This window comes from Budorcas taxicolor, chromosome 5 (genome assembly GCF_023091745.1).
Source record: "Budorcas taxicolor isolate Tak-1 chromosome 5, Takin1.1, whole genome shotgun sequence".
NCBI classification, from domain to species: Eukaryota; Metazoa; Chordata; class Mammalia; order Artiodactyla; family Bovidae; genus Budorcas; species Budorcas taxicolor.
The window spans coordinates 63,308,700-63,335,956 of NC_068914.1; the positions used below are offsets into that span (position 1 = coordinate 63,308,700).

Sequence of the window (27,257 nt, forward strand, 5' to 3'; positions counted from 1 at the left end):
CATAGCTCAGCTGGTAGAGAATCTGCCTGCACTGTGGGAGACCTGGATTCAATCCCTGGGTTGGGAAGATCCCCTGGAGAAGGGAAAGGCTAGTCACTCCAGTATTGTGGCCTGGAGAATTCCATGGACTATATAGTCCATGGGGTCATAAAGAGTCAGACATGACTGAGCAACCTTCACTTCACAATGCCTGTACTGTGGACAGCATACAGGTCTCTTTAACTGCATCAATTTCTAAGTGAAACAGCAATCTCAAATTATGACTAGGCTGGGTAGACAAGTAATGCAGGTAAATCGGGTTATGATTGCCATACCTTAAAAAATTGCATAGCTAGAGGGAAGGGAGAGCTCAAAAAATGAAGTGGTAAGTTGTTCCTTCAGATAAAAACAGAAGTGAGTGCTTTCAGACTTCTAAGAAGAGCTACTTATTCATCATCAGATCCATATGGAGTACCTGATAAGTACAGAAGGTAATGATACCGAAGATATGGTCATGGCCTCCAGGAGCTCAAGCTCTTGTCGAACACAACTAAGTGATAGAGCATCTAAGAGGGGAAGGGCCCAGAGAGACAGCTAAACCTGACCTTGGGATGGGAGAGTAATGGAGGGGCTCAGTGATAGCTTCTGGGAGGAGACCTCTTTTTCAAAGGTGAGAGGAAGGTAGCCAGGTCAAAGGGAGCTGGGACGAAGACCTGTGGCAAAGAAATTAAAGTAGCAGGTGCCTACAGAAGCGAAAGAGGCATTTTCACAGATCTTCATGTTTATGACTGAATGAAAAATGAGTCTCAAGGAAAACGCAACAATAGGCGAGGATAGAAAGATAGGCAGAGGCCCTCCCAGTTTCGCTAATTGATTTGAATTTTATTTTAAAGGCAATGGGGATCTCCTGCTGGATTTTCAGCAAGGAGTATCAAGATCTGATTTATATTTGAAAAATTTGTCAGTAATCGGAATAAAGGATAGATGGGGTGGAGGGGGGCAAGCAATAAGCCTGGAGCAGGAGGTCAGTTAAAAGGTCAGTGGAGTCATCCAGAGGCCACAGGAGGAGACCCTTAACTCACAAGTGGCAGTGGAAATAGAGAAAGAGACAAGTTCAAGAGCATGTGGAAGTAGACAGAAAGAAAGTGTGGGGTGTGAGGGAGGGAGTCGCAAATGACTCCCATGGGTAACTGAGGCAGAAGTGGTGCTGGTCCCGTTAGAAGTGGCAGCTGGGGATTGGAAGTTATCACCCAAAACCCTGGAGAATACCATCATATAAGAAGAAAGAATTAGCCACATAGAAGATGAGGGGATGAGAATTCAAACAGAAATAAGATGCTTATTCGTTGCTTTGGGGGTACCCTGGCCAACAGAGGAAAAAAGTACAAAAGGGAAAGTATAATCAATACAACAAGCACTAAAAGATGTGAACCAGTTGGTTGTTGGAAGAGGACCTAGAGGAGCTGACCTTGATGAGGGCTGTTTCCATGGAGTGAGACCATGGAGGATGGACCACAGGGGTCAATGAGAGCGAGGAAATTTCAAGGGCTTACCACCACAGAGAGTGGCTAATGCCTAGAGTGGCTAGAAAGTTAACTTTAGTCTTGGCAGATGAGAAAAGTCACCTCTATCAGAATGGGGTGGGACTTCTCTGCTGGTCCAGTGGCTAAGACTTCACCGTCCACTGCAGGGAGTACAGGTTTGATTCCTGGTCAGGCAGCTAAGATCTCACATACCTCAAGGCCAAATAACCAAATTATAAAACAGAAGCAATACTGTAACAAATTCAATAAAGGTTTTTAAACTGGCCCACATCAAAAAATAATAATAATAATAATGGGCTAAAATGAGTAACTAAGCCTTCTTCCACCTTAAATAGCCTGAGCATAGAGAACTCTCCTGTGGTTAATGAGAACCAAGTTAGTTCAGAGACTTTGCCCCTGTATGAAAATATCTACAAAGGACTTCTACCTCAGGCTAGAATCTAGGGGCTGGGTGTTCAAGTTTTATTGTTATTACTTTCAATAGAAGCACATGTAATAGAATAAGCTTTATGCAGCAGTGCAGATTTCATTAGAAACAATGGTAAAAATAGGTCATTGCTATTCATAAATATAGATCTTCAGAAGTTACATCAATGCAGAGAGAAAAGATGTATTTTATAGAGATGCTAGCTGGTGACCTAATTCTAATCAATATTAAGAGGAAGAGGATATGTAACAAACCAAACTGGTCTAGAAAACCAGTGGGTGCTAGCTCAATGTTGAACCTAGGTTTACACATCTGTTGCCAATTCTTTTTTGCTATCAGTGTTCTTTTGTTTTTGTTTTTTAATAAGAGCAACAGGCCCTCGACATTGGGAAGTAGAGGAATATTGCAAGAAAAAAAAATCGTGACAGTTCTGAAATCCACATACTCAAAAATTCAGCACTTTACGAGCACTGATTCTTTAGGGCTGGCAGTATTCACTATTGTGTTAATTAATTGCTCTTAAAATTGAATCATCATGATATACATTCTGAGGGTTTATAGCTTTCCAAAAACAGTTACAAAACCTAAATGATAATTTATCTTCTTCCATCTATGTGACTCACTTCTGAAATTGTGATCTCCTGTGAATCAAAAGTTCTGCGAAATCTGTACAATCTTTTGAACTCCAAACAATTCAGGGATGGAAAATAAGCATGGGCTTCAGTTGCTCTGTGACTTCATGCACTGAATTTGGGCCGAATGCCTGAGCCTCTTAGAACTTCTTGTGTTCACCGCCCCCTCTGGCTGTAATTAAATGTGCTCAGATGTCTTGTCCTATCAGCTATTGGGAGTATGACAAGCTTGGTCTCACGGGCCCTTTTCATTTTTAAGAAGATTCAATCTGAGGAAGCAGCTCAGGAAATCTCAGACGAAGTTTCTTTTCTCCCCCACCTGAGTTTTTGGACTACACATAGACTCAATCTTTATACTCTGCTGGGACTGTTCCAAATAGCATCAAAACCAGGAGGTCAAAGGCATGAGCTCAAAGAACACTCACAATCTTGATCATTTTCTCCATCACATCAGATGACAAGCCAGATTTGCAAAGGTCACTGCATGAGCTTCCCTGATTATGCAATGTGTGCTGGACATGCCAAATGCCTCTGGTTGAACTGAATAGACTGTTGAAATGTTCCCCCTACTTTCATGAAAGGTGCCCCAACTGAAACAAGGGGAACTGCTGTCTTATGTTTAGATCAAAGTATAATCGTCTGGGGGTATTTATTCAGAATGCAGGTTCCTGGGTACCATGTGGAATCCAAATTTGTGAGGGTCCATCTCAGAAATGTGTACTTTTAACAAGAGTCTTAGGTACTCTCTGAAGTCCAAGACATACTATTTTAGGCTGCACTAGCTCATGGGTGCTATATCATTAGAGAAAATGGAAATGTCTGAAAAGGTATGAGAGGTTGCATTTGGTTCAAGGGTTACATGTTAGATACTCCTCATTTAGAGGAACTTGAAAAAAGAAGAGTTAAATATAGTGAGTGTAGAGGAGACTGTCAATTGGCCCTTAATTCCCATTCCCGCTCTCTTTGACCATATTCTTCTGTATTGTAATGGCTGCAAAATTAAAATTTCCATGTCTTGGATTCCTTTGCAGTTAGCGATGGTTGCAGATGTGACTTAGGTTTTATCAGTCAGGCACAACTCTGTAAGATTTGATATGGAAAGAAAATCCAGGAGAAGAGAAGCTGGGCATGTATTTTGCTGAGTGGTGGTTGGGGGTGGAGGGTTGCAGGGAGGGCCTGCCATCAGGAGCAGCCCTGGCTGGACAGCACCGGCTGTATGTAGCTGCTTCACAGGCTGCCTTGGACTTAACTGCGTTCTGGGTGTGGGAGTGTTCTGAAATCTCAACCTGTTCTTCTAGCCCTTCCAGTGGTTTCATAAGCCATCAAATATACTTCAATATATCCCCTAATGTTTAAACTAGCTAGAGTAGATTGTATTGTCTGCAACTAAACCCCAAGCAATGCTAGGAGAGAAACATTTAAGTTACTGAGCATTTATTTTCAGTCTAAATTCTCCTTAGGAATTTTCCATTAATATTCAAAATTCAAATTGTAAAATAAGAATCATTTAATTTTTTTTCTTTTAAAGGCAGTTTTTGGTTGGCAATTCATGAGACTGTTAATGTAATTCTACCACCTGAAGCCCAGCAATCATGTATCTATGGCATGCCTAAAACACGTTCCTCTGGTAATTCTACCACCTGAAGCCCAGCAAAGTATCTACTTTTGACATGCCCAGGACATGTCCCTCTGGTAACAATATATTTCAACTGCAGGTTCACTGCTTATGAAAGAGATGAGATGATGTTTAGAAAAGAAGAAAATCAGCAAAGTAAGATGTAAATTCAAATCCTGATTCTGTCATTTACATGCTGTAAATGTCAACAAATTATGGAAACTGTGAGGTTCCTTTTGGTTTTCTCATGATGATAACATTTCTTTGGATATTTGAAAAGATTAATAAAGAAGACTGTGTTATATAAAGCTGTTATACAAAAGGACTGGCACAAAGTAGACCAAGGCAAGACTGTTCAAGCTATGCCTGTGTGGCGCATGCCCAGTCACGTCCAGCTCTTTGCTGCCTCATGGACTCTAGCCGGCGAGGCTCCTCTGTCGTGGGATTACCCAGGCAAGAATACTGGGGTGGGTTGCCGTTTCCTTCTCCAGGGGATCTTCCCAACCCAGGGATTGGACCCATATCTCCTGTACTGGTAGACAAATTCTTTACCGATGCACCACCTGGGAAGCCCATTAAAGCTATACTGGTATATCTTGGATTGCAGGGTCAGTCCTAGACCACTGCAATAAAGCAAGCAAGTCACACTAATACGTTGGTTTCCTGTTACATACAAAAGTTGTATTTACACTATGCCATCACCTATGAAGTGCACAATAGCCTAACATCTAAAACAATGTATAGAACTTAATTAGAAAACACTTCATTGTTAAAAGATGCTGCCTATCATCTGAGCCTTCAGTAAGTCAGAGGAGTCACATGAAACATCACTGATCTCAGATCACCGTATTATAATAATGACAAAGTTTGAGATATTGCAAAAAGCCGTGACACAGACACACAAAGTGAGCAAGTGCTATTGGAAGAGTGATGCTGAAAGCCATGGTCCAGGCAGGGATGCCATAAGCCTTCAGTTTGTTTAAAAAAAAAAAAAAAAAGCAATATCTAGGAAGCACAATAAAAGAAGGTATGCCTGTAGCTATTTTATCATTACTCTCGGTTTTCTAACTGCTGACTTTTAAATTAAAAACTATACTAACAGTGGATGTCACAATCCCATTCATTTCCCACCTTCCTCATATATTAAAGATCAGCACAACAAGGTGATTAAGAGAGATTGTGAAACTGACCCCCGAGCTTAGATCCGGGATCAGCTCTCCCAGCATCGACAGGTTCATCTCTACCTGGAGCAATAGTAAGTAAGTAAGTAAAGTCACTCAGTCGTGTCTGACTCTTTGTGACCCCGTGGACTGCAGCCCACCAGGCTCCTTAGTCCATGGCATTCTCCAGGCAAGAATACTGGCGTGGGTTGCCATTTTCTTCTCCAGGGGATCTTCCCGACCCAGGGATTGAACCCGGGTCTCCCACCTTGGAGGCAGATGCTTTAATCTCTGAGCCACCAGGGAGGCCCCACCTGGAACAATAGTGAGACGGAACTGTTTGGGCAATAGGTGAATGTTAACCTGAAGAGCAGACTTTCAAAAGTCAACTTCAGCTTCAGTAATAATCCAAGATGGTTTTAGAAAACAGAGTGTGTTTACTCAGGCACAGAGAACAGTTATAGAGTGGGGAGCTGGGAAGCAGTGATTCTACAATCAGGCTGCTCTAGATTTAATCTCTACTGTACCACAGACTTGCCTCATGGCCTTTGGAAAGTTATCTTTCTCTGCTTTAGTTTCCTCACCTATAACATGGACCTAATAATGGAACTCACTTCACGAGCTTTTCGAGGACTAAAGTTACACACACACTTGGTCTGGAGTCTCTCCCAGCTAGCTCACCCTCCTAAATGTCCACTACTGTGGCTATCAATGCTGTCTTTACAACTACACCTAGAACAAGCATCCCCAGTAATGTCATTTCCAGACCTGAAGCCTGGTGGCTCAAGCTACCACGCTGAGCATCATCCTTGATCCTTCCCGTTCCCCTAGTTCCACATTGACTCTGTCAAGTCCTGTTAGTTCTACCAGCAAAATAAGTCTTGAAACACTCACTTCCTTCCGTCTCATTTCAGAGCAGTAGTGCCCAGCTCCATCACTCCTGCCTGGAAGACTCCAAGGGCCTTCTAAATAGCCTCCTTTGCTTCCATGCCTGCTACTCACAAGACTGTGGTCTTCAGGCATTGCAAATCACCACCACCTGCCTACAACCTCGGAATGCCTTTCCATTACAGTTATGATGAAATGCACATCCCTATCAAGGTCTCCAAGGCCCTATTTAACACAGACTTGTCCTGCTCCATGCTCAGTCTCACCATGCCTTTCCCCTCACCATACTCCAGCTCCACTGGCCTCCTTTCTGGTCCTTAAACGCCAGGGATATATTTCTGCCCTAAGCTGTTGTACCACCACAAGCTTTCCCCTCTTGGGCTGTGAATGAGGCAAATCTTTCTGATCATTCAGGATTCAATTCAGATATCACCTTCTGGGAAAAACCTTCCCAGGTGACCTGCCTGAAGCAGCTCCAGCACTCTCAGATCACAGTTTTATTTCCACTGAAGCACTTTTCATCAGAAATTATGAGAAAACTGTCTTGATGGTCCATTTATTCTTATCCCTGTTCCTTCTGACAAGTGGGAAAATGGGGTGAGGATGAGGATACTGCTATTGTTGTTCATCATTCTTATCTCTAGCTCCTTGAACTCGGAGAAGGCAATGGCACCCCACTCCAGTACTCTTGCCTGGAAAATCCCATGGACGGAGGAGACTGGTAGGCTGCAGTCCATGGGGTCACTAAGAGTCGAGCACGACTGAGCGACTTCACTCTCACTTTTCACTTTCATGCATTGGAGAAGGAAATGGCAACCCACTCCAGTGTTCTTGCCTGGAGAATCCCAGGGACGGGGGAGCCTGGTGGGCTGCCGTCTCTGGGGTTGCACCGAGTCGGACACAACTGAAGCGACTTAGCAGTAGCAGCAGCAGCTCCTTGAACTACTTAAGCACTCCTACCATCTAATTCTCTTTTATATAGTACAGACCTGGTGGGAGCATGTTTTAAATTGTCTACATAGAGAATAAACTCAGGTATGTGAAATGAGGCACAGGTGAAGCCAGGATAGTGTGTAATTCAATCCTTAGCAGGTGGTGTCCTTATTCACCATGAACTGACATTACCCACCAGGCAGGCTTGTTACCCCCTGGAGAAGGAAATGGCAACTCACCCCAGTATTCTTGCCTGGAGAATCCTCATGGACAGAGGAGCCTGGCGGGCTACAGTTCATGGGGTCACACAAAGTTGGACACGACTGAAGTGACTTAGCATGCTTGTTACCTGTCTCCTGCTCTTGAGTTTGAGCCCCATAAGGCAGGCACTTTTTCTCGCTGTTTTGTTCAGGGTGAGTAGAGCAGTGCTAAATACAGAGGAGCTTCTCATTAACATGTATACAATAAATCCATAATGAATGAAAGATAAAATGAATCAATGAATGAAGGATAAATGAAACAGTTTTGCTCATCCATTGGGCATAAACCACTGTCTTCCTTCCGAATCCAGTAACTGCCAAAGACTAATGATGACGCATGAATGTTGCAACGTTTTCTTAATTATCCAAAATGTAACATCAGCTAAATGCCTTTCAGTTTGAATTTTAAACCATTTTCTTTGTACCTTTAAATACTCCTCTAGCCCCATGAAAATGGAAAATAAGGATATAAAACCAAGGCTACCCTATAAGCCCCATGAAAAGCAGGAATGATGTGTTTTCTTTACTACTGTAGCTCTAGCCTCTAGCACAGTGCCCTGCTAAATGCTAAATGAACTGTTTATTTAGCATTTAGGAAATGTTTTTACTGGCAGATTTGGCCAAAATGTGGTAATAACCCGAAGTGCTGACCTGCCTATAAAATCCCAATTCCCTTTCTAAAGGAACTAGATGAGTATCATGCACAGTTACTTTCTTTTATTGACTCAACAAAGGCATTAGTAGAAAAAAAGACCTGGAATGCGGACACTTTCCTATAGTAAGTTCAGTGGAAGTAAGTACAATTATACACTCTAATTTAGAATTCAGTATAAGATGCATCTATAAATTTCTCCCTGTTTCCCCAGGGAGCTGCAATCCATCAAAATTTCTAAAGCAGTCATTCATAAAAAATTATTCATGGTGGCTCTGCACTGGGAAACACATGCAGGGAATATGATTTCACTAGGGAACAGGCACGTTCAGAAGTGATGACATACGTTAAGCTTTTAAATGCTAATCTTATCTTTTCCCAAAGCACTGGTTGACTCTATCTGTCATCCCTACTGAAGCAACCAAAAAGAAACCTCACAGAACTAAATGACTTTTTTATGTCATCAGACCCATTCCTAGTTTGACTCAAGAATAAAAACAACTACCTTTTCTTCAGAGCAACACAGGCATAATATCTCCGTTCCCCTCTTGCAAGACTTGTTTGCAAGAAACAGAAAGTTGCATGCCAGACTACACAGGAGTGGACTCAGATGGCACTGCCCTCACCACCACTCCCCTCCAAAATAGACATTTTCATGCTAATAAGCATGACTACACGGCAAGCTCTTTTATTGCGATTTTTCACCATGATATCCATAGAGTTGTGCTTAGCATTCTCCATAATATGACTATGTAGGAAGAGACTCCAAAATCACTAGAGAAAGGAAGACGTAAGACAGAAATAAAAAAGGAAAAGACTTTTTAACAATGTACCAGGATGTGAGGAGTGGTATCACATACTTTTTATCACTAGCTTTTAAAAGGTTCTTAGTTAGCAATCTTCAAAGTACATGTCAATTATTTTGAAATTCTTTCTCAGGGATGACCTGGAAGATGATCAATTAAGTTTCCTTGTATAATAAGACAAAAGAAGAATATGGAAAATGTACTTTAAACCCGCAAGCCTTAGCTCTAAAAAAAAATCCTAGAGGAAAAAAAAAGAAAGGAATTTCTCCTTGGGTCAGGAAAGAAGATGAGTGACTATCCATTGCAAGACTGTTCTTTGGGCTTTTTTCAAAGCAGCTGTTTTGCTGAGGAATCAAAAGTGGATGGAGGGATACATATAAACATGGAGAGTGCTTGGAGAGCAAAGAGATTCTCTCACTAGACAGGGAAGAATGGGAATCCAATTCCTCAGGAAATGAAGATAGGGCCGTGTAGCCAGCTAAATGAAATTTCAAAGATATGCTTCAGCTGCCGTATGATTCGAGTGCCAAATCTGCATGTCAACGTTATTGTTTAATTTTTGTGTGTCATCTCCCCTTCTCGTGTATGGTACTTTTTGGAGCTTTTGTTTGTAAATGGAGACAGGAGGTAGATTTTGCTCCTTATAATGTAGTATAATCCAAAATTTAAAAAGTTTTTACAGGTTTCAGAAATGCTAACCTTTCAGTTCTACACCCCAAACCAAGCAGCTTACCTGACTAGAAAAAAAAAAAAAAAAAAAAAAGGTGAAACTAGGGCAATGCTATAAGGTTGCATAACTTTAACAACTTCAGAACTTTTGAAAACTTGGCATCAAAATAGTTTTGTCTTTAAGAACTCTGTGTTATAAGTGGTATCATTGCCTTGGATCACTAAGATGGTCGCTTCTAATCACAGATAAAATTTGAAAATGTCACTTCATGTTAAATCCTTCTCCAACTTTCTTCCTGCACACTTAAATACATCTTTGATCCTGAGTACTGAAACATCATTGTTGCTAAATTCCTTAACCACATCAATCTTAAATCCATAAATATCACTTAGGTTGAACCATCTGAAGTTCTCATACTGTCTATTGTCTCATATTTCTTTCATCACTTTCTTGATAGAGGTTATACACAGTGGTGTATAATCCATCCTTCACAATAGCCTTCCTTTGTCTGTTGCACTGGCTAACCACTAACCAACACAAACTGTGGGAAGAAAATATGAAAGCAAGCTTCTTGAACGTGGGTAAGCAAGACTCTTGAGAGTCCCTTGGACTGCAAGGAGATCCAACCAGTCCATTCTGAAGGAGATCAGCCCTGGGATTCCTTTGGAAGGAATGATGCTAAAGCTGAAACTCCAGTACTTTGGCCACCTCATGCGAAGAGCTGACTCATTGGAAAAGACTCTGATGCTGGGAGGGATTGGGGGCCGGAGGAGAAGGGGACGACAGAGGATGAGATGGCTGGATGGCATCACGGACTTGATGGACGCGAGTCTGAGTGAACTCCGGGAGTTGGTGATGGACAGGGAGGCCTGGCGTGCTGCGATTCATGGGGTCGCAAAGAGTCAGACACGACTGAGCGACTGAACTGAACTGAACTGAAGCTGGAAAGAATTTCATTTATTCTATTTATGACAGTCATTCATTATCATGTATCAAGAAAAACATCTTACCTAAGCAAAAAGAGAAAATGTCAGCAATACTAACACCAAACAAACAGACTGGTTCTAAGCCTAACTAGTTGTAAGATGCTGAGCAACTTACACCCCCTACCTATTCCTATTCTGTAAATGGAAGGGATCACATGACCAGACTCGTGAGTGGAGAAACTAGTGCAGATAAAAGTATGTGACACACTTAGGTCAGGACCTGGTACAAAAAATGAGAACCAGAATCGGCATTTTCTTCACCCTTATCAGCAGCAGTATCATCTACTAAAATCCTTTCTGGCTCTTGCTGCTACTGCTGCTAAGTCACTTCAGTCATGTCCGACTCTGTGCGACCCCATAGACGGCAGCCCACTAGGCTCCTCTGTCCCTGGGATTCTCCAGGCAAGAACACTGGAGTGGGTTGCCATGTCCTTCTCTTCTGGCTCTTAGACCCTATATAATCTTGAATTAGCCAGCACCATCTCAACCTGCTATTCAACCTAGTGTGTTATTTCCTTCAAGATGGCCAGTAACTTGACCCACCCAACTCCTTTTTTAATCCATAGTTTCTACCTTCTTCTACAACCCCAAGTGGCCCACTTCTCTCTCCAAACAGAAGTATGTTTGAACAACATATGTTTGTGCCAAGTGGTACTGCATGCACGGTTATATACATTTCCTAGGTATGACATCAGTGCAGGATTGATGTTCCTCCTACCTTCCAAATCGCCCTCCGTGGTACCACCCCATGCGTCAACCGAGGTCAGCAGGCATTAAACTGATAAGCAGTCTGACCCATGCTTAGAATGCTATAGTCAGAGTCAGTAAAAGAAACAACTGATGTGATTCATTCACTCATAATTTGGTTCCAAAAACCTTAATAAGATTTTGGTGTTGTACCACTAGCTGAGGATATCAACATGAACCAATTTAGGCAGGTAGACAGGCAAATAAGAAAATTTTGTCATATTGTTTTATATATACATATGTATTTAATGCTATAGAAGCATAGGGTAAGATCACTAAATACAGGGGGAGTGGAGGCAGGGAAGAAGGGCAACAGACTTCAGGTAGGGCTTCTAAGAAGAGGAATCATTTCAGGTAGATCAATTGGAGGATAAAGAGGGCTACTGGGGCTTTCAAGACCAAGTGCAGCGCGGAGTATATCACTGTTTCACTGCAGGTTGGTTAGGTGACACTGGCATGAAATTTACCACTAAGGGAGCAGTGGAGATAAGCAATAGCCAAATCGCAGAGAATCCTGTACAGTGTGTTGAGGGTTTGGACTTTATCCTGCAGGTAATGTAAAGTCAGTGGAGGATTTTAACCAGGGCAGCCACATGAGCAGACTTCTTTAATAATCTGGACTGTGTACATTACAGAGAATCTTTAACATTACAGAATTCACTCTTCATTTTGTTGAGTTACAAAATCGATGCCATCAGAGGGACGAACTCTATATCAACACCATAGAGTTGAATTTAGGATGCGGATTCTTGTGCAGTCAGTCAAGTGCTTGTTTTGACTCGGCTGCATTGCCCTCATGTGCCAGGACACCATTTTCAAGGAAAGATGCAAAAAGCCCCTTTATAATCTAACTCTCCTCTTAAACAACTTATAACACACCTATCAATGATTCAGCCCCATTCTCCTTTGGGCCTTAAAAGAATGGACATACCTTTTTTTTCCCCCCTTTTCAACATTTAAAAGAGATCGTTTTGCTTTTTGCTTTTGAGTTTCACTTGAGTTTTGACTCAAGTTGTTATGTTAAAGCCTACTGTGAATTGAGCCCAAAGTATTTCACGCTTCTCTGGATTGATAACTTAATTGTTGAAGGCATGAGAGTCAAAGATTCAATCAAGAAACCTCTAGAAACAGTCTTCAGATTATGCAATGCCAGGAAACAGGAGCCGTTTTCTGTCTTCCGCAAGTCAGCACTCCATCAAAAGGAACAGAAGTTTAATGTTCTATCCAAGAAGGAAATGCTTGTTTACCTGAAATAATGGACTGATCAAAGTAACTTGCGTCTGGTCTTGATTGATACAACACTTACTTGAAGATTAACCTCGACGATCAAGCCCTTAAACTCTAAAACACCATCACCCACAAGAAAATAAAACCTGAATTTATAATGCAAATGTCCCCAAACTGTTGATCCTACACCCATGCAAATTCAATGCATGCAGACAAAACCAAAAGGAAAAAAAGCAACAAACTGAACGCAAAAATGAATTTTGCTTGCAATCCACTAGCATTTCCCTAGGTTTCCTGGGTATCTGGTATGGAACAGTCCTTCTCATGCACTGGCTCCTTTAATCCTCAAAACCACCTGATGAGTTAAACATTATTATAAATGTCATCTTACAAATGAGGAAGTCAGAATGTTAAAAGAAGTAAGCGACTCAAACTCATTCCAATTTGAAGAGATGACTCCGTATCTATGCGTCTCCAAAACTATTAATACATGCTATATGAAGCAGTGTGAGGCTCATTTGGGGAGACATTAATAAACTCAAAATTTTCACTATTTAGAAAGCTGGACTTATTCATTACTCAGGGCTTAGAATAATAGCATGACTGTAGGCCTCTGAATGAAACAACAGTGTGAGGAGCACTGGTCTATTAATTATCTCTGTCTCACACAACTGGTGATGCAGTCAAGACAAGCATCAGCATCCTTGGTTTCAAAGCAGGAGGCTGACCCACATCCAGACCCCTACTAGCCTCAGTTCACGGCTACACAAGCCCATTTCCCATAATCTCTCTTTGCTTTTCTGCTTTTCAGTGACAACAGGTTTAATAAGTGTAGCTATTACACGAGTGGAGCAAGAGACAAAACAGACGGATCCATTCGGATCTGTTGGCTGGCGTCTTCCAGTCCCTAAAGATTAGAGATACCACTCATGGAACATCAGTTCTGGGTCAGCCAATTTCCGTACACTATCTCATGTATTCTTTGTATTCTTCCAACTATATTTTAATTACCCTTACTACCCCATTATACAGATAGGAACACTGAGGCCCAGAGAAAGAAAGTGGGTCTTGGTGAATAACAAGATTAAGGACTTAAGCCTCATTCTAACTCCAAAGTTCATGCTCCTTTGAGTGTCTGATGAGGCCTATGAATCAAACCCTTACATAGTCACAATTTAGTGCTTAAGAGTATAGCAGGAAAACATGTGTTCAGTCTGAAATGCACTTGTTTATAATAGTACAATTCTGTGAGCGACAATCACAAAGCAGATATACAACACTATTTTTAGGTTAAAAAGCTGCAGAGTATTATTCCACGTTACAAGAGAGGAAATTCAGTTTAAGAGAAGGCTAAGCCAAGTTAACTAATTTGCCTAAGATCCCTTTGAAAGCTAGAATAAAGAGCTAGAGGTAAAAACCTAGGTGCTTTTGACACAAAAGCCACACTCTTTCCTTTCTCCCTCAACAAGTGGCTATATTTCTGTTGATGCAGAAAACGACCCCTCCTCCCAGAGAGGGAAGGGAGATCACTCACCAGTTCAGGGGAAGGACTCATGGTCTGTACCCCCAGTTCCAGGTAGAGCACAGGGCTGAGGAATGCAGGCCCTGGTTCCAGACCACCTGGTTCCTAGGCCAGCTCCGCCACGTATTAGCACTGTGACCTTGGGCACATGATAAAAGAAGTAACTTTGCTCTAGGTAAACTATCTTGTGATTATAAGCATACACATTTAGCTCTTTTTCAGTTTTTTGGTTAGAGTAGGGAATGAAAACATTTAGGACTAAAGTGAATTCCAGGCCTGAGGTATTTGGATAAATTGCTTCAACTTTCTGTTTCATTCTGACAATGGAGATTTTGCAGTGAAAGTCACTTTAAAACATAAGGCTTCTTTGCTATTGATAAGCTTGGCTGTGGTGGTGGTTTAGTCACTAAGTCGTGTCCGATTCTTTGCCACCCCATGGACTGTAGCCCACCAGGCTCCTCTGTCCATGGAATTCTTCAGGCAAGAATACTGGAGTGGGTTGCCATTCCCTTCTCCAGGGGATCTTCCTGACCCAGGGATCGAACCTGCATCTCCTGCACTGGCAGGCAGATTCTGCACTGAGCCACCAGGGAAGCCATCTGTTTAATATAAATGTAAGTTGACCATTTGTTTAATGCTAATGATTACTGTGAATATCTACTTAGGATTCCCTAGGTGCCTGACACTGGACTAAGAACTTTTTGTGGATTATTTCACATAATTTTCACAACCACCTTTGAGAAATGTACTGCTCTCCCTTTTGGCAGATGGGGAAACCAAGGCTCAGAGGATCAGCCAACCAAAGCAGGCCATCTAACTGCTGTCTGTTTAGTTCTGTTTAGTTCATCACACCTCTGTTCTGCTGTTTCTTTCACCTGTGTTCAAATGATTCCAGGATCTTTTAAAGAACACGTTCATTTCCACTAAACTGGTAAGTTACAAAGTGATGCTGCCACCACGGATGGTCCAACAGTCATTTGTTGCAAAAAAATCATAACATCAATGCAGAAAATGAATTTTTACTATTCATGCAGTTGGACTGAAAGGGAATTACAAAGCAAAGGTCACAACTTTAACAGCTGATAGCTTTAGCAAAAAGACATTATTCAGTAGTTTTCCAAAAATGATCACAGTCACTGAAAATTGTCTTCAGAAACAGCATGAAAAGACAGTCAGAGCAAATTGATTAAGGTAATCCTTGAAACAGCTTTCTTCTCCCAAGAAATTATTTTGCAACAATTTTCAAATATTTAACAACCTTCCCCTCTGCCAACAAAAGTACCATTTTATTTGACAGACACCAAGAACTTGGCAGTGATTCTTAATTCCATAAAATAAAATGGCATTTTTCCAGTTAACAAGGGGCCTCCCTCACAATGGGTCAGCAGAGGCAAGCCTCTGATGGCTAGGGAGACTGAGGACCACGCTGGGCTCCCAGACTGTGGGAGTGTTACTGCTCTTCACTGCCATTTACACTCCTGGGTGGTCCTGGGAGCTGAGTCAGAAGCAATGCTTCACTCACCCCAGGAGCTCTGCTCTGCCTGCTCAGCCTTCCCCTTATAAGATTAAAAAACCATCATCTTCACACACACATTTTTTTTTTTTAAGTCTCAAGCCTTACAGATTATATGTATATTTAAACATAGGTGCATTCCATTGACGTGGTTCAGTGGAATCTAGTTTGTAGAATTAAACAGGCTTGGCTTCAAATCCAAACTCTTCCACTTATGTGCATTTTGCCCCACTTTTAATCTTGAGCAAGTGTTCTTAATCTCTCTGAACTTTAGTTTCCTTATTTGTTGAAAAAATGATATCAATAATGATATCTGCTTCATAAGATTTTTTTTTTTTTTTGGCTAGAATCAAATGAGAAATTCCTGTGCAGTTTGTGGCCTGGTGCCTCAGGTATGGTGAGTAATCAATGGGTATTAACTTATTAGCTAGTCGTTTTTTATTTCCTTATTTTTCCTTTTGTTAAGCAGCTTGTCTTTTGGCCCATTTTGTATGCCTGTTACCGTCACAGCAAAGAGAAAAATGAGGTAGAGGATGTAAAATTGGAGGAAAATTCGGTTTAATCTGCCAAGAGTGCTAAGGAAGGTAGATTGTGTATAAGGAAGGCAGTTAAGGTATAAAGCTCTCTTTTTTTTTTTTTTAACTTTTCTGTTGGAGTAATAGTTGATTAACAATGTTATATTAGTTTCAGGTGTACAAAGTGATTAAGTTATACAAACACCTGTATCTGTTCTTTTTCAGTTCTTTGCCGATTTAGGTTGTTACATAATATTAAGTAAGTAGAGTTCCCTGTGCTACACAGGAGGTCCTTGTTGGTTATCCATTTAAAAAATGGCAGTGTGTACATTATCAATCCCAAATTCCCCAACTATCCCAAGCTCTATTATTTTAATTCACTTATTCATGCAAGCCCTATACCCAAAGTCAGGAAATGCAAATAATGCATTTATGTCTTTCAGTATGTGGATTTGCGGAAAGGTTCTGCGATTCACTCTTCTTGCTAAGAAGAGACTGGTTATTTACTAGGAGCAAGCCCCTGTGCCCTTACACAGCCTATCTCACTTAATCACAACATCAGTACTACCCACAGGTAGTTATTTCTGCACCCATTTTAGAGACTGGGAAAGTAAAGCTCAGAGAGAAATACTTACTGAAGAACACACTGCTAGTAAGTGGCAGGACCACTACTGTGTTTGCTCCAGTCCAGTGGTTTTCGTATTCTCATATGCCCGCCAGTTTTGCTTAGTAAATAGTGCATATTCACTGAAAATTAATGCTGTAAATGGGGACCAAAGTAGCCTTTCCAATCATTAACCAGACATTTCTGTGTATGACACAGCCAGGACAGTAGTTAAAATTTGCCTACTGTTAAAAAAAAAAAAAAGAAAGAAAAAGGCTTCTAAAACAGGTTATTGGCCCGTAACAACCTGATATCAGGCGTTTATTCATTCCACAACATTCAATTTATTTTCACTGAGCCTCTAGTGTGAACCACTCCACAAAATTTTTGTTGTCAAATTCTATTACAGGCAGCTGTTTTTAATATCTGACTGCATTTGTTTTTGACTCAATGTTCTTAAGAGCAGAGTGTGTATCTTTGAGGTTCTGAATAAGCTGCACTAACGGACTGTGGTAGTGCCAACTGAATCTCAGGGTGTTGATCATGACCAGAAAACCCTTTGAGTTAACAAGGAAAAGACTTTATCTTGGTTTCCTCATCTGTGAAATGGGACTTAAGAAGAAAAGGTCTTTGAATTCATTCAGCTTGGAACTGTTTTCTACTAAGTGCTATTTTGGCATAATCTTATTATCAGGGTGATCTGATTTTACAAAATAATCATGAAAGCTATTTAAAATGGCTACACATTTAAATGTCAAATGCTTGACACAAACTGTAATAAATATCATTCCTTCAAGCCAGATCATTTATGTGTGACATTTATACAGAAATGCAAACAATAAATGGTCAAATCAACTTGGGGGTTAGAAGTCTATGGAATTGTTTAAGAATATAAAAGATCCGAGTTTCAAATGGGGGACTATTTTTTACAGTTCACTATTTCCTAGTACTGTTCAGACATAGAGTACCATTATGGCTACAGTATATTATAAACAAATGTGTCCTAAAGTTTTAAAATACTTTCCTGGGCAGGGGTTAAGAATTAGAAAAAACAATATTGCTTCAATTTGTTGCATAACAATGGAAGGATTATATAAATCCTACTTTGTAGTTCTATGCTTTTCTACATAGAATTAATTTTATCCAGTATTAAAAACGTTATGCTAATAACTTCTTTTGGATTTTTCATGAATGTTTTCTGACTTCGTTACTATTCCAGCATTTTAGCACCCACTTTGGACCATCTGGAGGCAGAAAGCACAGAGCCAGTTCCTGTAGTGTGATAATATATCTAACAAGGAGTAGAATGACCTGAGTTCATTCTCTGCCTAACAGAACACATCAGAGATCTCTGGGTAGGGCTGGCTGAAGGTAGCAGCTTTCTAAAATTGCCAGAGATCCAAGCTAAAGCAATCACAGAGGTTTTAGTCGATCATCAAAAATGGAAATCCCTAATGCAGTGACTATTTCAGAAATGTTAAACTGTAGGTTTACACAGAACCGTAAATACTGATGTGCAACTGCTCGGGTTTGTTTTGCAATCCTTGGCTTTTCTGGATCACATTAGAAACCATTTTATAGAAAACATCGCTACCCTTCCTCCCTCCTCTCTTCTAAAGTTCTGCAGTGAAGTCAGTTTTAACAGCAATCTATAAGTCCCCCCACTCCAATATTCTTGCCTAGAGGATGCCATAGACAGAGGAGCATGGCAAGCAACAGTTCATGGGATCGCAAGAGTTGGACACGACTTAGCGCTATCTTTCTTTTCTTTCTTATAAGGACAACACATTCCAGGAGAGGAGCAAGGCCTTTGTAACACAACCTACTTTCTCTGCTACACTCTTCTTGGAAATCAAGAGATGTGTGTTTTCATAAGGCATCTAGGAAGGCTTCAGAAAGGGACCCCAAGTAAACAGTCGAAAACTCAGCAAAACAGAGTCCGTGACAATAGATTACCACTATTAAGCTGTAATTTTTAGAGGCAACTTGGTTTACTACCACTCAAACACTGGCATTTAGAAGAAACAGGCCAATTACCAGATGTAATTCAGTCCTGGACTTTTGGTAAAGACACTTAAAAGGAAAGGTCCTTGGCTTCAGAGATTTCATGTCAAGGTGACAAAAAGGCAAAAGTGCTAAGCACCCCCACAGGGCTTTTACACAAAAGATGAACTTCTGCTCCTGAAAGGGCAACAGAGTATGTGTATGTAAGACAAACAACGGCTCCCTCCAGGTTATGCTCTTTCTTTCCCGGTCTCCAGTGGTGGCATAGTGTACAGTCAGGGTACATTAGACAGCGGGGACACCCTTTCTGCAAAGGTGAAGGAGGCTGGGGCTTGCTTTTGCAAATGAGCAGTGACGGAGCTTTGCTCTTGCTCTCGTCTTGTACGCCCTTTTGCATGGTCACCCTGGAGAGCAAAGGCATTATTTGCAAGGCAACTGTCAGATTTCTGAGCTGCTGTCTGTGTGCCAGGAACACAGAAAGGCACCCTAACTGGCCCCCTTAGAGACTACATTCTAATCAGCTGCACTCCAAGCCCCAAGGCAACAGCTTACACCTGCAAAGTCAAGTGCTGAATTCTTATATCCAGATAACCGAAATATAGCCACTGCTGCCATTCAAGTATCTGGATCACTGCCTCAATTCTCAACATGGTTTTACTAGGAAGCTCGCTAGATTTTGCTGATGATGACAGCAAATGGTACATTGTTGTCACAGTCACAGCTCTATTTTCTGCAGAATTTGTAGTCTTTTGCCTGGAAGAGGGGGGGTCCAATTGATCTTCGAATATTCTTATGCCAATCATGAGCAAAGTGGCTTCTGGTTGCCAAGGAAATCCAGCTGCTGGCTACCAGGCTAGTCCCAGGTTCCAGTTCTGTCAGTCGGCAAGAGAAGCTAAGGAAAAGTGGTGAGTAAGAGGTCTTCCAGAGCGGTCCTAGACCTGCAAAAACCCATGACAAGGAGAGACTCAGATGGCAAGGAGCCATCCTCAGGAACAGTCTCTCCTGGAGGCAGAAGAGCTGCTCTCTCCTTTCTCAGCCTCTGCGTCTCCAGCTGCAGACCCCTCCTCTTCACTCTCTTCTCAGGATTAACTCTAGGGCACGATATGGCTAAGACTAAGACTCAGTGACTCGCCCAAGACTACAGAGGCTCAGTGACTGGCCCTGGAGCCTGAGCCAAGTGCAGGACCCACATCTCTGATACCCTTCACGAAAGCTCTTTCTATACATTTCTACTCCAGGCACACAGATATTAGAGACCTCAGGGGCAGAAATGACAAACTAATATGGGGAGACAGGCATACATTAGAGGACCTCTCTAGCTGTCTGACTTTGCCTTAAGATTCTTCTTCACTTAACAGAATTTAAAGATTGGAAGAGAGAAAGGAAAGATCCCCGTTAGTGAGGGATACTGCTAAAATAGGAAGTGTAAACACCATTCTTTATAGAAAAAATATCAAGCAGTAGCTGAAAAGGCTAAAAGTAGAACAGTTTAAAGTGAAATCTCCTTCATTTTGCCCCACTGGATTTATTTTCCATATATATAAGTTATATGGTTATACCCCATAACCACATATAAGACAATGGTTATGATTTCTATTCACACCAAAGCAATGACTACACGAACCTCAGAACCAATGGAAGCTTAAACACCAACTGGTTCAAATGTCTATTTTACTAGAACCTTAGAGAATTTTAAAAGTGTAAGACACTGAGAAATCACCTAGTCCTACTTTTTCATTTTACAGTAGAGGAAACTGAGGTCCAGAGAGATTCAAATACCTTCCCAAAGTCATATAACATAGTATCTGTGCTAAAAAAGAACTCCATCCCCTAATAACCAAGTCAATGAAGCAACCTAGAAAAATAGGAAAATGTAGTCAAAAGACAAAGAGAGTTATATAAAGGACAGTCTTCCTGTCCTTTCTGACACACATTGTGATTTTAGAAAAAGGTCCCTGAGGCCTAACTAAAAGAAAATCACATTCCCCCCATCACCTCCATTTTTCTGGACAGAAGGAAATAGGTAGAGATAGATAATGACAGTTCTCTCCCACCCCCAGTAAACAGTTTTAGCATGCCCATAATTAAGTGAAAAGACAAAAGCATCTCACTGCATCTATAAATCAGTAAGGCTACAGTCAATGGTTTCTATGAGACAAAGTGCAAACAAAATAATCCTGAAAGCAGCATATATATTAGAAAAGCATCCTGGTGTTTCTTCAATTTGTTTTCTAAATTGTTCCAACTACACAGGTGACTAACACTGAAAAGACAGTCTCCTGCAGCTGCTCATGATTCATGTACTAGAAAACAAAGATAAAAGATCATTCCTGACAGATTTATATCCAAGTGTCTTATCCTAATTTACAAAAGGGAACGTTAAGGTAATCAAGGGAAAAAAAAAAATCTCCCAAAATTGCATAATGGGAAAAAAAAAATGTCACTGCATGTTGCCTGGTAAAGACAATAAAGAACCCTGCAGACGTGAAGCCTTGTCCTCACTCAGAAGAGCAAGTTCAAGAACATCAAGGACAAGAAGCTGACCCAGTCCCTTCTAAAAATTAATAACATAAATCCTCAGATTTCAGATTAGAGGGGCTCAGAAAGTGAGAATGTAGAAATATGAAAGTGAATCAGAGATAGTGATATTTCCTTTTTCTATTTTCACTCTCTCATTTTCACTTTTAAAGAAAAAAATTTAAAGAATTTAGCATCTCCCATGCCATGGATAGCCTTTCTTTTCACACATTCTTGATTTGATGAGTACAAACATATTATCAGCCTATATAGTTGAATCCACAGATCCAGATTATGAAAATTTGGTCTCTACGCTTTGATGGTTAAGCATCGTTTACCTGCAAAAGCTAGTTTTATCTCTGGCTTTTAAGAGAGCCGGGAGGCAACTTTCTTCTAGGGATAATAAATTTAGGCTGTAACCACAGCAAGCCACTGTGCTGGGATACATAAAATCTCATTTAATCCTTACAAATCTTTATAACTATTTGATAATCATTGTACAGATTACAAAATGGAAATCCCAAGATGTTAAACCACGTGCCTAAAGTCATTTTTCTCACCAGTGGTAAAAGAGGAAATAGAATCAGTCCTGACACAGATGTGTACAGCGGACTTTTGGACTCCGAGGGAGAGGGAGAGGGTGGGATGATTTGGGAGAATGGCATTGAAACAGGTATACTACCATGTGGGAAACGAATCGCCAGTCTGTGTCCGATGCAGGATACAGCATGCTTGGGGCTGGTGCACGGGGATGACCCAGAGAGATGTTATGGGGAGGGAGGTGGGAGGGGGTTCATGTTTGGGAACACATGTACACCCGTGGTGGATTTGTGTCAATGTGTGGCAGAACCAATACAGTATTGTAAAGTAAAATGAAGTAAAAATAAAAATTAAAAAAATTAAATTAAATTAAATTTAAAAAAAAAGAATCAGTCCTCAAAAGCTAAAGTTTACGATCTCTTCACTATTTTTAGGTGCTCCCTGGATATGGATGGGGAAGGGCACATGAAGTGGGGCTTGCCAGACCATGCAAGAACCTCTCATATTCAGACTAGCTACTTGGGGAAGAATTTATTCTTTTTAACATTATTGATGGTGATGGAAAGATTTCAATCACCTATCATTATAGAATAAATGTGACTCACAATTTGCTCTCTCCAAATCAGCAGTTAGATATAAATAAAATTTGGCAATTTTAATTGGTTTGGCTCAGCCCTTCAGATTTCCATATGGTTATTTTCCTTGTTTTATGTTAAACGTAATCGATTTAGCACTTGCGTTTCAAAGTTTTGGCAGAATGTATCAATTAAAAGCTACATAAATTAGGATTGTTCAAAGCACACATTCCAAACGGAGTGATTTCTAAGGACAAGATTAAAAAATGCTCTTTTCATAAATGTTAAATTTTTCCAAAAACTCGCATCATCACCCAGAAGACAAACTTCACACAGACAAAAAAAAGGGGAAGGGGATATCTTCTTTGGAAAAACAAAAGCTAATAATCATTCTATTTGCTTCTTCTGAGAACTAACGTGTGCCTAAAGTGGTCTTCTCTACACCATTTGCCAGACGAAATTTTCCTGTCTTCATATTTCTAAACCCGACAGCAGTTGTGAAAACTCTCACAAACCGTCTCAAAACTAAAATGTAAGTACAACATCAAATAACATGGCATCAGCCCTGTTAAACTAATAGCATTTTTCTAATTGATCTTGCAAATTAATATGTCCAATTGTTATTATATGCTGAATATAGATGTTCTAAGCCAGAGAGAGACACAATTCTCTTCAGAAACCGTAAAACCACACAATAAGGATAAAATACATTCAGAAATCTGAAAAATGCAAACCACTTTCATTTCTGTAGACATGTGATTAAAACTTAACCGTTCAAATTGCTCCTCACGACTCCTGCCATGTAATTATTGCCCATCTGCTGGTCCATCACATGTGCTAAATAAATGAAAGAATCGTTTTTTCACACCCCAAGTGGTTGTTGGTGGAATTTCCACATTTATTTAGCTTGACTATAAGGCTAGAATGTGTCTTATAGCCTGGTGTCCCTGTGATTCTTGGAGACCTGCATAATTCAAGTATATTAATTTATCATTCTATATCTTGGGTAATGGAAGGGTACACAACTGTTTGCTTTATTACTGAACTTGAAATTGATTCCATCTTTATAAATGACTATTTCAACTACTGAATATTAATAGCTATTCCATCCTTTTGAGTATAACATTAGATTCACTGGAACAATTGATCTCATCTCTTAATGCCAGATTACCTTATGCTACTTTCCCTCCATACAGAGTTGCACTAGAAAATTTCTTTGTAACTTTTGGATTAGAAAATCTAACAATATGAATGAGGACCTACGCACCCTCCCCCATTTCCACTGATTACTTCATTGATTTCATGTTATTTCCAGGGTCTCCTTCTTCAGTGGCAAGAATGTGGAATTGCTAGAAGTATCCTTAAAGGAAACCTTGAAGGTCATTAGATCCCAGGCAATGAATGCCTTCATTCACCAAGGGCACTGCCCTCCTTTGCCTCCAGCCCTTCAGCATCAGCAAGTTCCCCCAAAGGGCTTGCACTTTTACTCAGCCTGAGCAGGTCACATTTCTAAAATACTTGCCTGTCTCCAACGTCCCTGGTCAGCAGTACTGATTCACTGCCACCAAGGAGTTTCAGGCTAGTTCGACCTCTTTCTAGTTTTCAATGGAATTATTCCATGTAATCCGATTTACACAGCCATTTAATCAAAGTGAGAAAGGAGATTACAGAGCTCACCGTTTGTTTTGCAAAGCAAGCAAGGGTGCAAGGATCATCAATCCTACCGAATCTAAGTTGACTTGATAGTACCGTCCCATACGCCCCCCCCCAACCCCCACCTTTGGATTGTTGGTCATTAACCTGATCTGTCTCCAGAGATCTTGTTTAAATAGGAAGGTTTAGGCTCTTTTCCTGAACTGGAAGGTAGCGGGGTTCTCCACCCAGATCTCACTACTGCCATTCATGTGAGCAGATGCTACTGTAACAAAGAATTGGTTCCCCGCCCATGCTTATTAATTTCACACAGCAGAAAGCATGTATAAGTCAAGCAATTACTTTAAAACTTCTGTTGCCAGTCTTCCATATTTGCATTTCAACAGCCCGCTGCGGTGATCCCAGGTGCTCCGCCTATAAACTAACCTGCTTGCATGAAAGAAAACCTGCGCTGCGCTCTTTTCCTCCGCCTTGGGCAGCTGCCCTAGAGATTACACAAACCTTTCTGCCAGGCCAAGTCCCAGACCCCTGCTCTTTTCCACACAGTGTAATGGGCTCGGGTCTTTCTACTTGCTTCTGAATGCGTTGGTACCCTTCCCAGATCTAGACGTTTATTGAAAATGTGACACTTAGTGTGTCATTAAATAAAACATTTTCAAGATTCTAAACTGAAGACGTATACAATCTTTTCACCCGCCACTTCCACCCCCTCGACACGTGTCAAGAATTGCAATCTCCAACAGAACCTCTGGGGGGTGAGAGGGCAGCCTTACCTAACCCGCAGCAGATAACACAGAAAAATTCCTAATGGGAGAAAGTAGAGGTGAGAGCTGGCGAAAAGAACTGTGGATGGGAGTGCCACGCCGGCCCTTTATCAAGGACAAGCCAGAGATATCTGCTGCAAGGAAAGGAAAGGAAAAAAAAAACAAAACCAACTAATTGTACCCCTAGACGGTGCTCTACCCTCTGTGCTTCCTGTGCATAACGCAAATTTTGCAGCACCGGGAATTACCTCCTTAACTACCACCAGAGGTGCCCATTAAAATACGCACGCGCGCACACTTATACAACTTTTTCTCTTCTGTAATGGAAGAAAGTGGGTGCAATGTGGAGGTATTACCCTATCTAGAGCTCGCCTAGAGCCGCAAACCTGGCAGACGCCGCGGGAGCCAAGTCTCCCCCGGCTGGCGGGGCAGGTTCTCCGCCCAGCTGAGCGCGGCGAATAAGGACCTCGGGGTTGACTCGGACCAGAGTCCACACGAGCCCGGCACCCACACCGGAGCCACACAAAAATCTGAGTACGCGAGTGACCGAGCGTGGCGCGTGGGGAACTGTTGTGTAATCTTCCCGAAATCCACGGGAAAATGTCTCCCGTGCAAGGACGTGCCTTTCTGGAATAACTTCAACTCTCCGGCCAAAGAACAGATCCTTGTGTCTTACAGGAATTGCGGCTCCCGACTGACAGCTCCCAACTTACGGGCTATGGCTCCAAACTTGACACTCGCTCATCCTTCCCACTCCTCTCCAGGCTCACCCAAGCCGGGCGGCTGGGGCTCGCGCGCCTCTCCTGCCTCCCCCACACCCTCCAGGCTCGTCCGGCAGGCACAGCCCCGCACGCCGGGGCAGTTGGGGCCGGAACGCGCCGGCCTCCGGGCACGGTTTTCCTTGGAGAGCTGGCGAGCTCCCCGGCGCGCCCTACTTACTTGTGTCTTCTTCATAAGGAAAGGCAGCGCTGTGATCCAGCCCAAGCAGCGGTGTGGCAACTCCGTTTAGCTGTTCTGGAGCTCCAGCATACTGCATGAGCAGCGGCTGCAGATAGTCCACGCATTGAGCCCGAGCGCAACGCCCGCTCCACTGCCAGTGCTTGACGCGGCGATCCCTGTCCCGGCGCGAGACGGTGAGCGAAGCCCGGGCCGGCGCGCCGCCAGCACTTTTATACGGCTCCCGCCCGCCTACTCCGGACACGCCTCCTTCCCTTCCGGAGCCCCGGGGAAGCAAGCCTGGGCTGGGGCAGGGGGCAGGGGGGCAAACCCTGCAGGGTGGCTGGAGCGCCTGAAGTTGGACAGATCAAGCGAAGCGCGTTCCAGCGCTGGGGGGATGGTGCGCGCAAGGCTGGGAGACCACTGGGGCGCGGGGGCGCCTTAGGACGAAGGTGAACACGCTGCAGCCGCCACTCGCTCTGCGTCCCGGGCGCGGAGAGTCTCTGATCTGCCTCTTAGCCTGGCACGGCCGGGGACTCACGAGAAACCTTGAGCTTGGGCGACGGCTGGTAGTTTCTTCTCTACTGCAGAGGCGGGGCTGGAGGGGTCACTCGGGGCCTAGCGAAGAATTCACCTCGTCCTGCTTTAGGGAAAAATATGCTTAAAGCTTAATTAGGATCCATATAGTTAGGCCATTGTCCCACTCCAATTTTTTTTAAACAATTACTTTAGTGAATGGATATTTAATCATTGAAATGATTGTTGACTCAGAGTTGAATGTTGCTAAGGGCGATGCTGTTTCCAGAGTGATTTACGGCTGCTGCTTTAGAAATTAAGACGAAAAGAGAAGCGGTAGGTAACAGGCAGGCCACAGAACCAGGCACTTTTGAAACTTGTACTTTCTGTTGTTGGAAAAGGTTTTGGAGTCAGATAATGCAACAACAATAATAACTAAAACCATTGTGCGATGCACTTAATTACATGCCAGGCGCTGTGCCTGTAAAGCGTTAGTACTTTACAGCGATTATCTCACTTAGATCCTCTGCACAAATCTATTATATAGGTCTTGTCATTTTTATTTCCATTTTATAGTTGATGAAACAGAATTAGGTCAACTTTCCCAAATCACAGCTAGTAAATGGCAGAACTTAACTTGAATCCAGAGTCCTGGCTATACAGCTTTTAAAAATATTTAAAACAACTATTGATTCTCTAACGCCCCATTATATTTGTTCTTATTTCAGACCACTAAAAAGCATTTTATTAATTCTTTGAAGAAAGTATGTACTAGAGATTAATGTCAATAATCTATAAGAAAAATATTATGTAAATTTAGGAATTAGGTATTTTAATGAGTAGGATTCCAAATTAATTAATTCAGTGAGCCTTTTTAGAGAAATGAATATGCCAAACTTATAATCATGAAAAACAAGAAACTAGGTAAAATTTGAAGCTCATAGTATTAGTTTTCCATCACTGCTGTGACAAATAACAAAAACTTATTCACTTTAAACAACACATATTTATTATCTTACAGTGTGGAGGTCAAAAGTCCAAAATGGATCTCCCAGGGCTAAATGTTGACAGG

At 41.8% G+C, this 27,257-nt stretch overlaps 1 protein-coding gene across 1 annotated transcript in view; it reads right to left on the reverse strand.

Annotated features, from left to right (window-relative positions):
* Nucleotides 1–25,762, reverse strand: part of KITLG (KIT ligand) — a 126,186-nt gene extending 100,424 nt beyond the window's left edge. Inside the window, exon 1 of the mRNA XM_052640818.1 lies at nucleotides 25,673–25,762. Coding sequence (XP_052496778.1) covers nucleotides 25,673–25,687 — 15 coding nt within the window. The 5' untranslated portion in view covers nucleotides 25,688–25,762. The remainder of the gene's footprint in view (nucleotides 1–25,672) is intronic.
* Nucleotides 25,763–27,257: the final 1,495 nt, after the last annotated feature.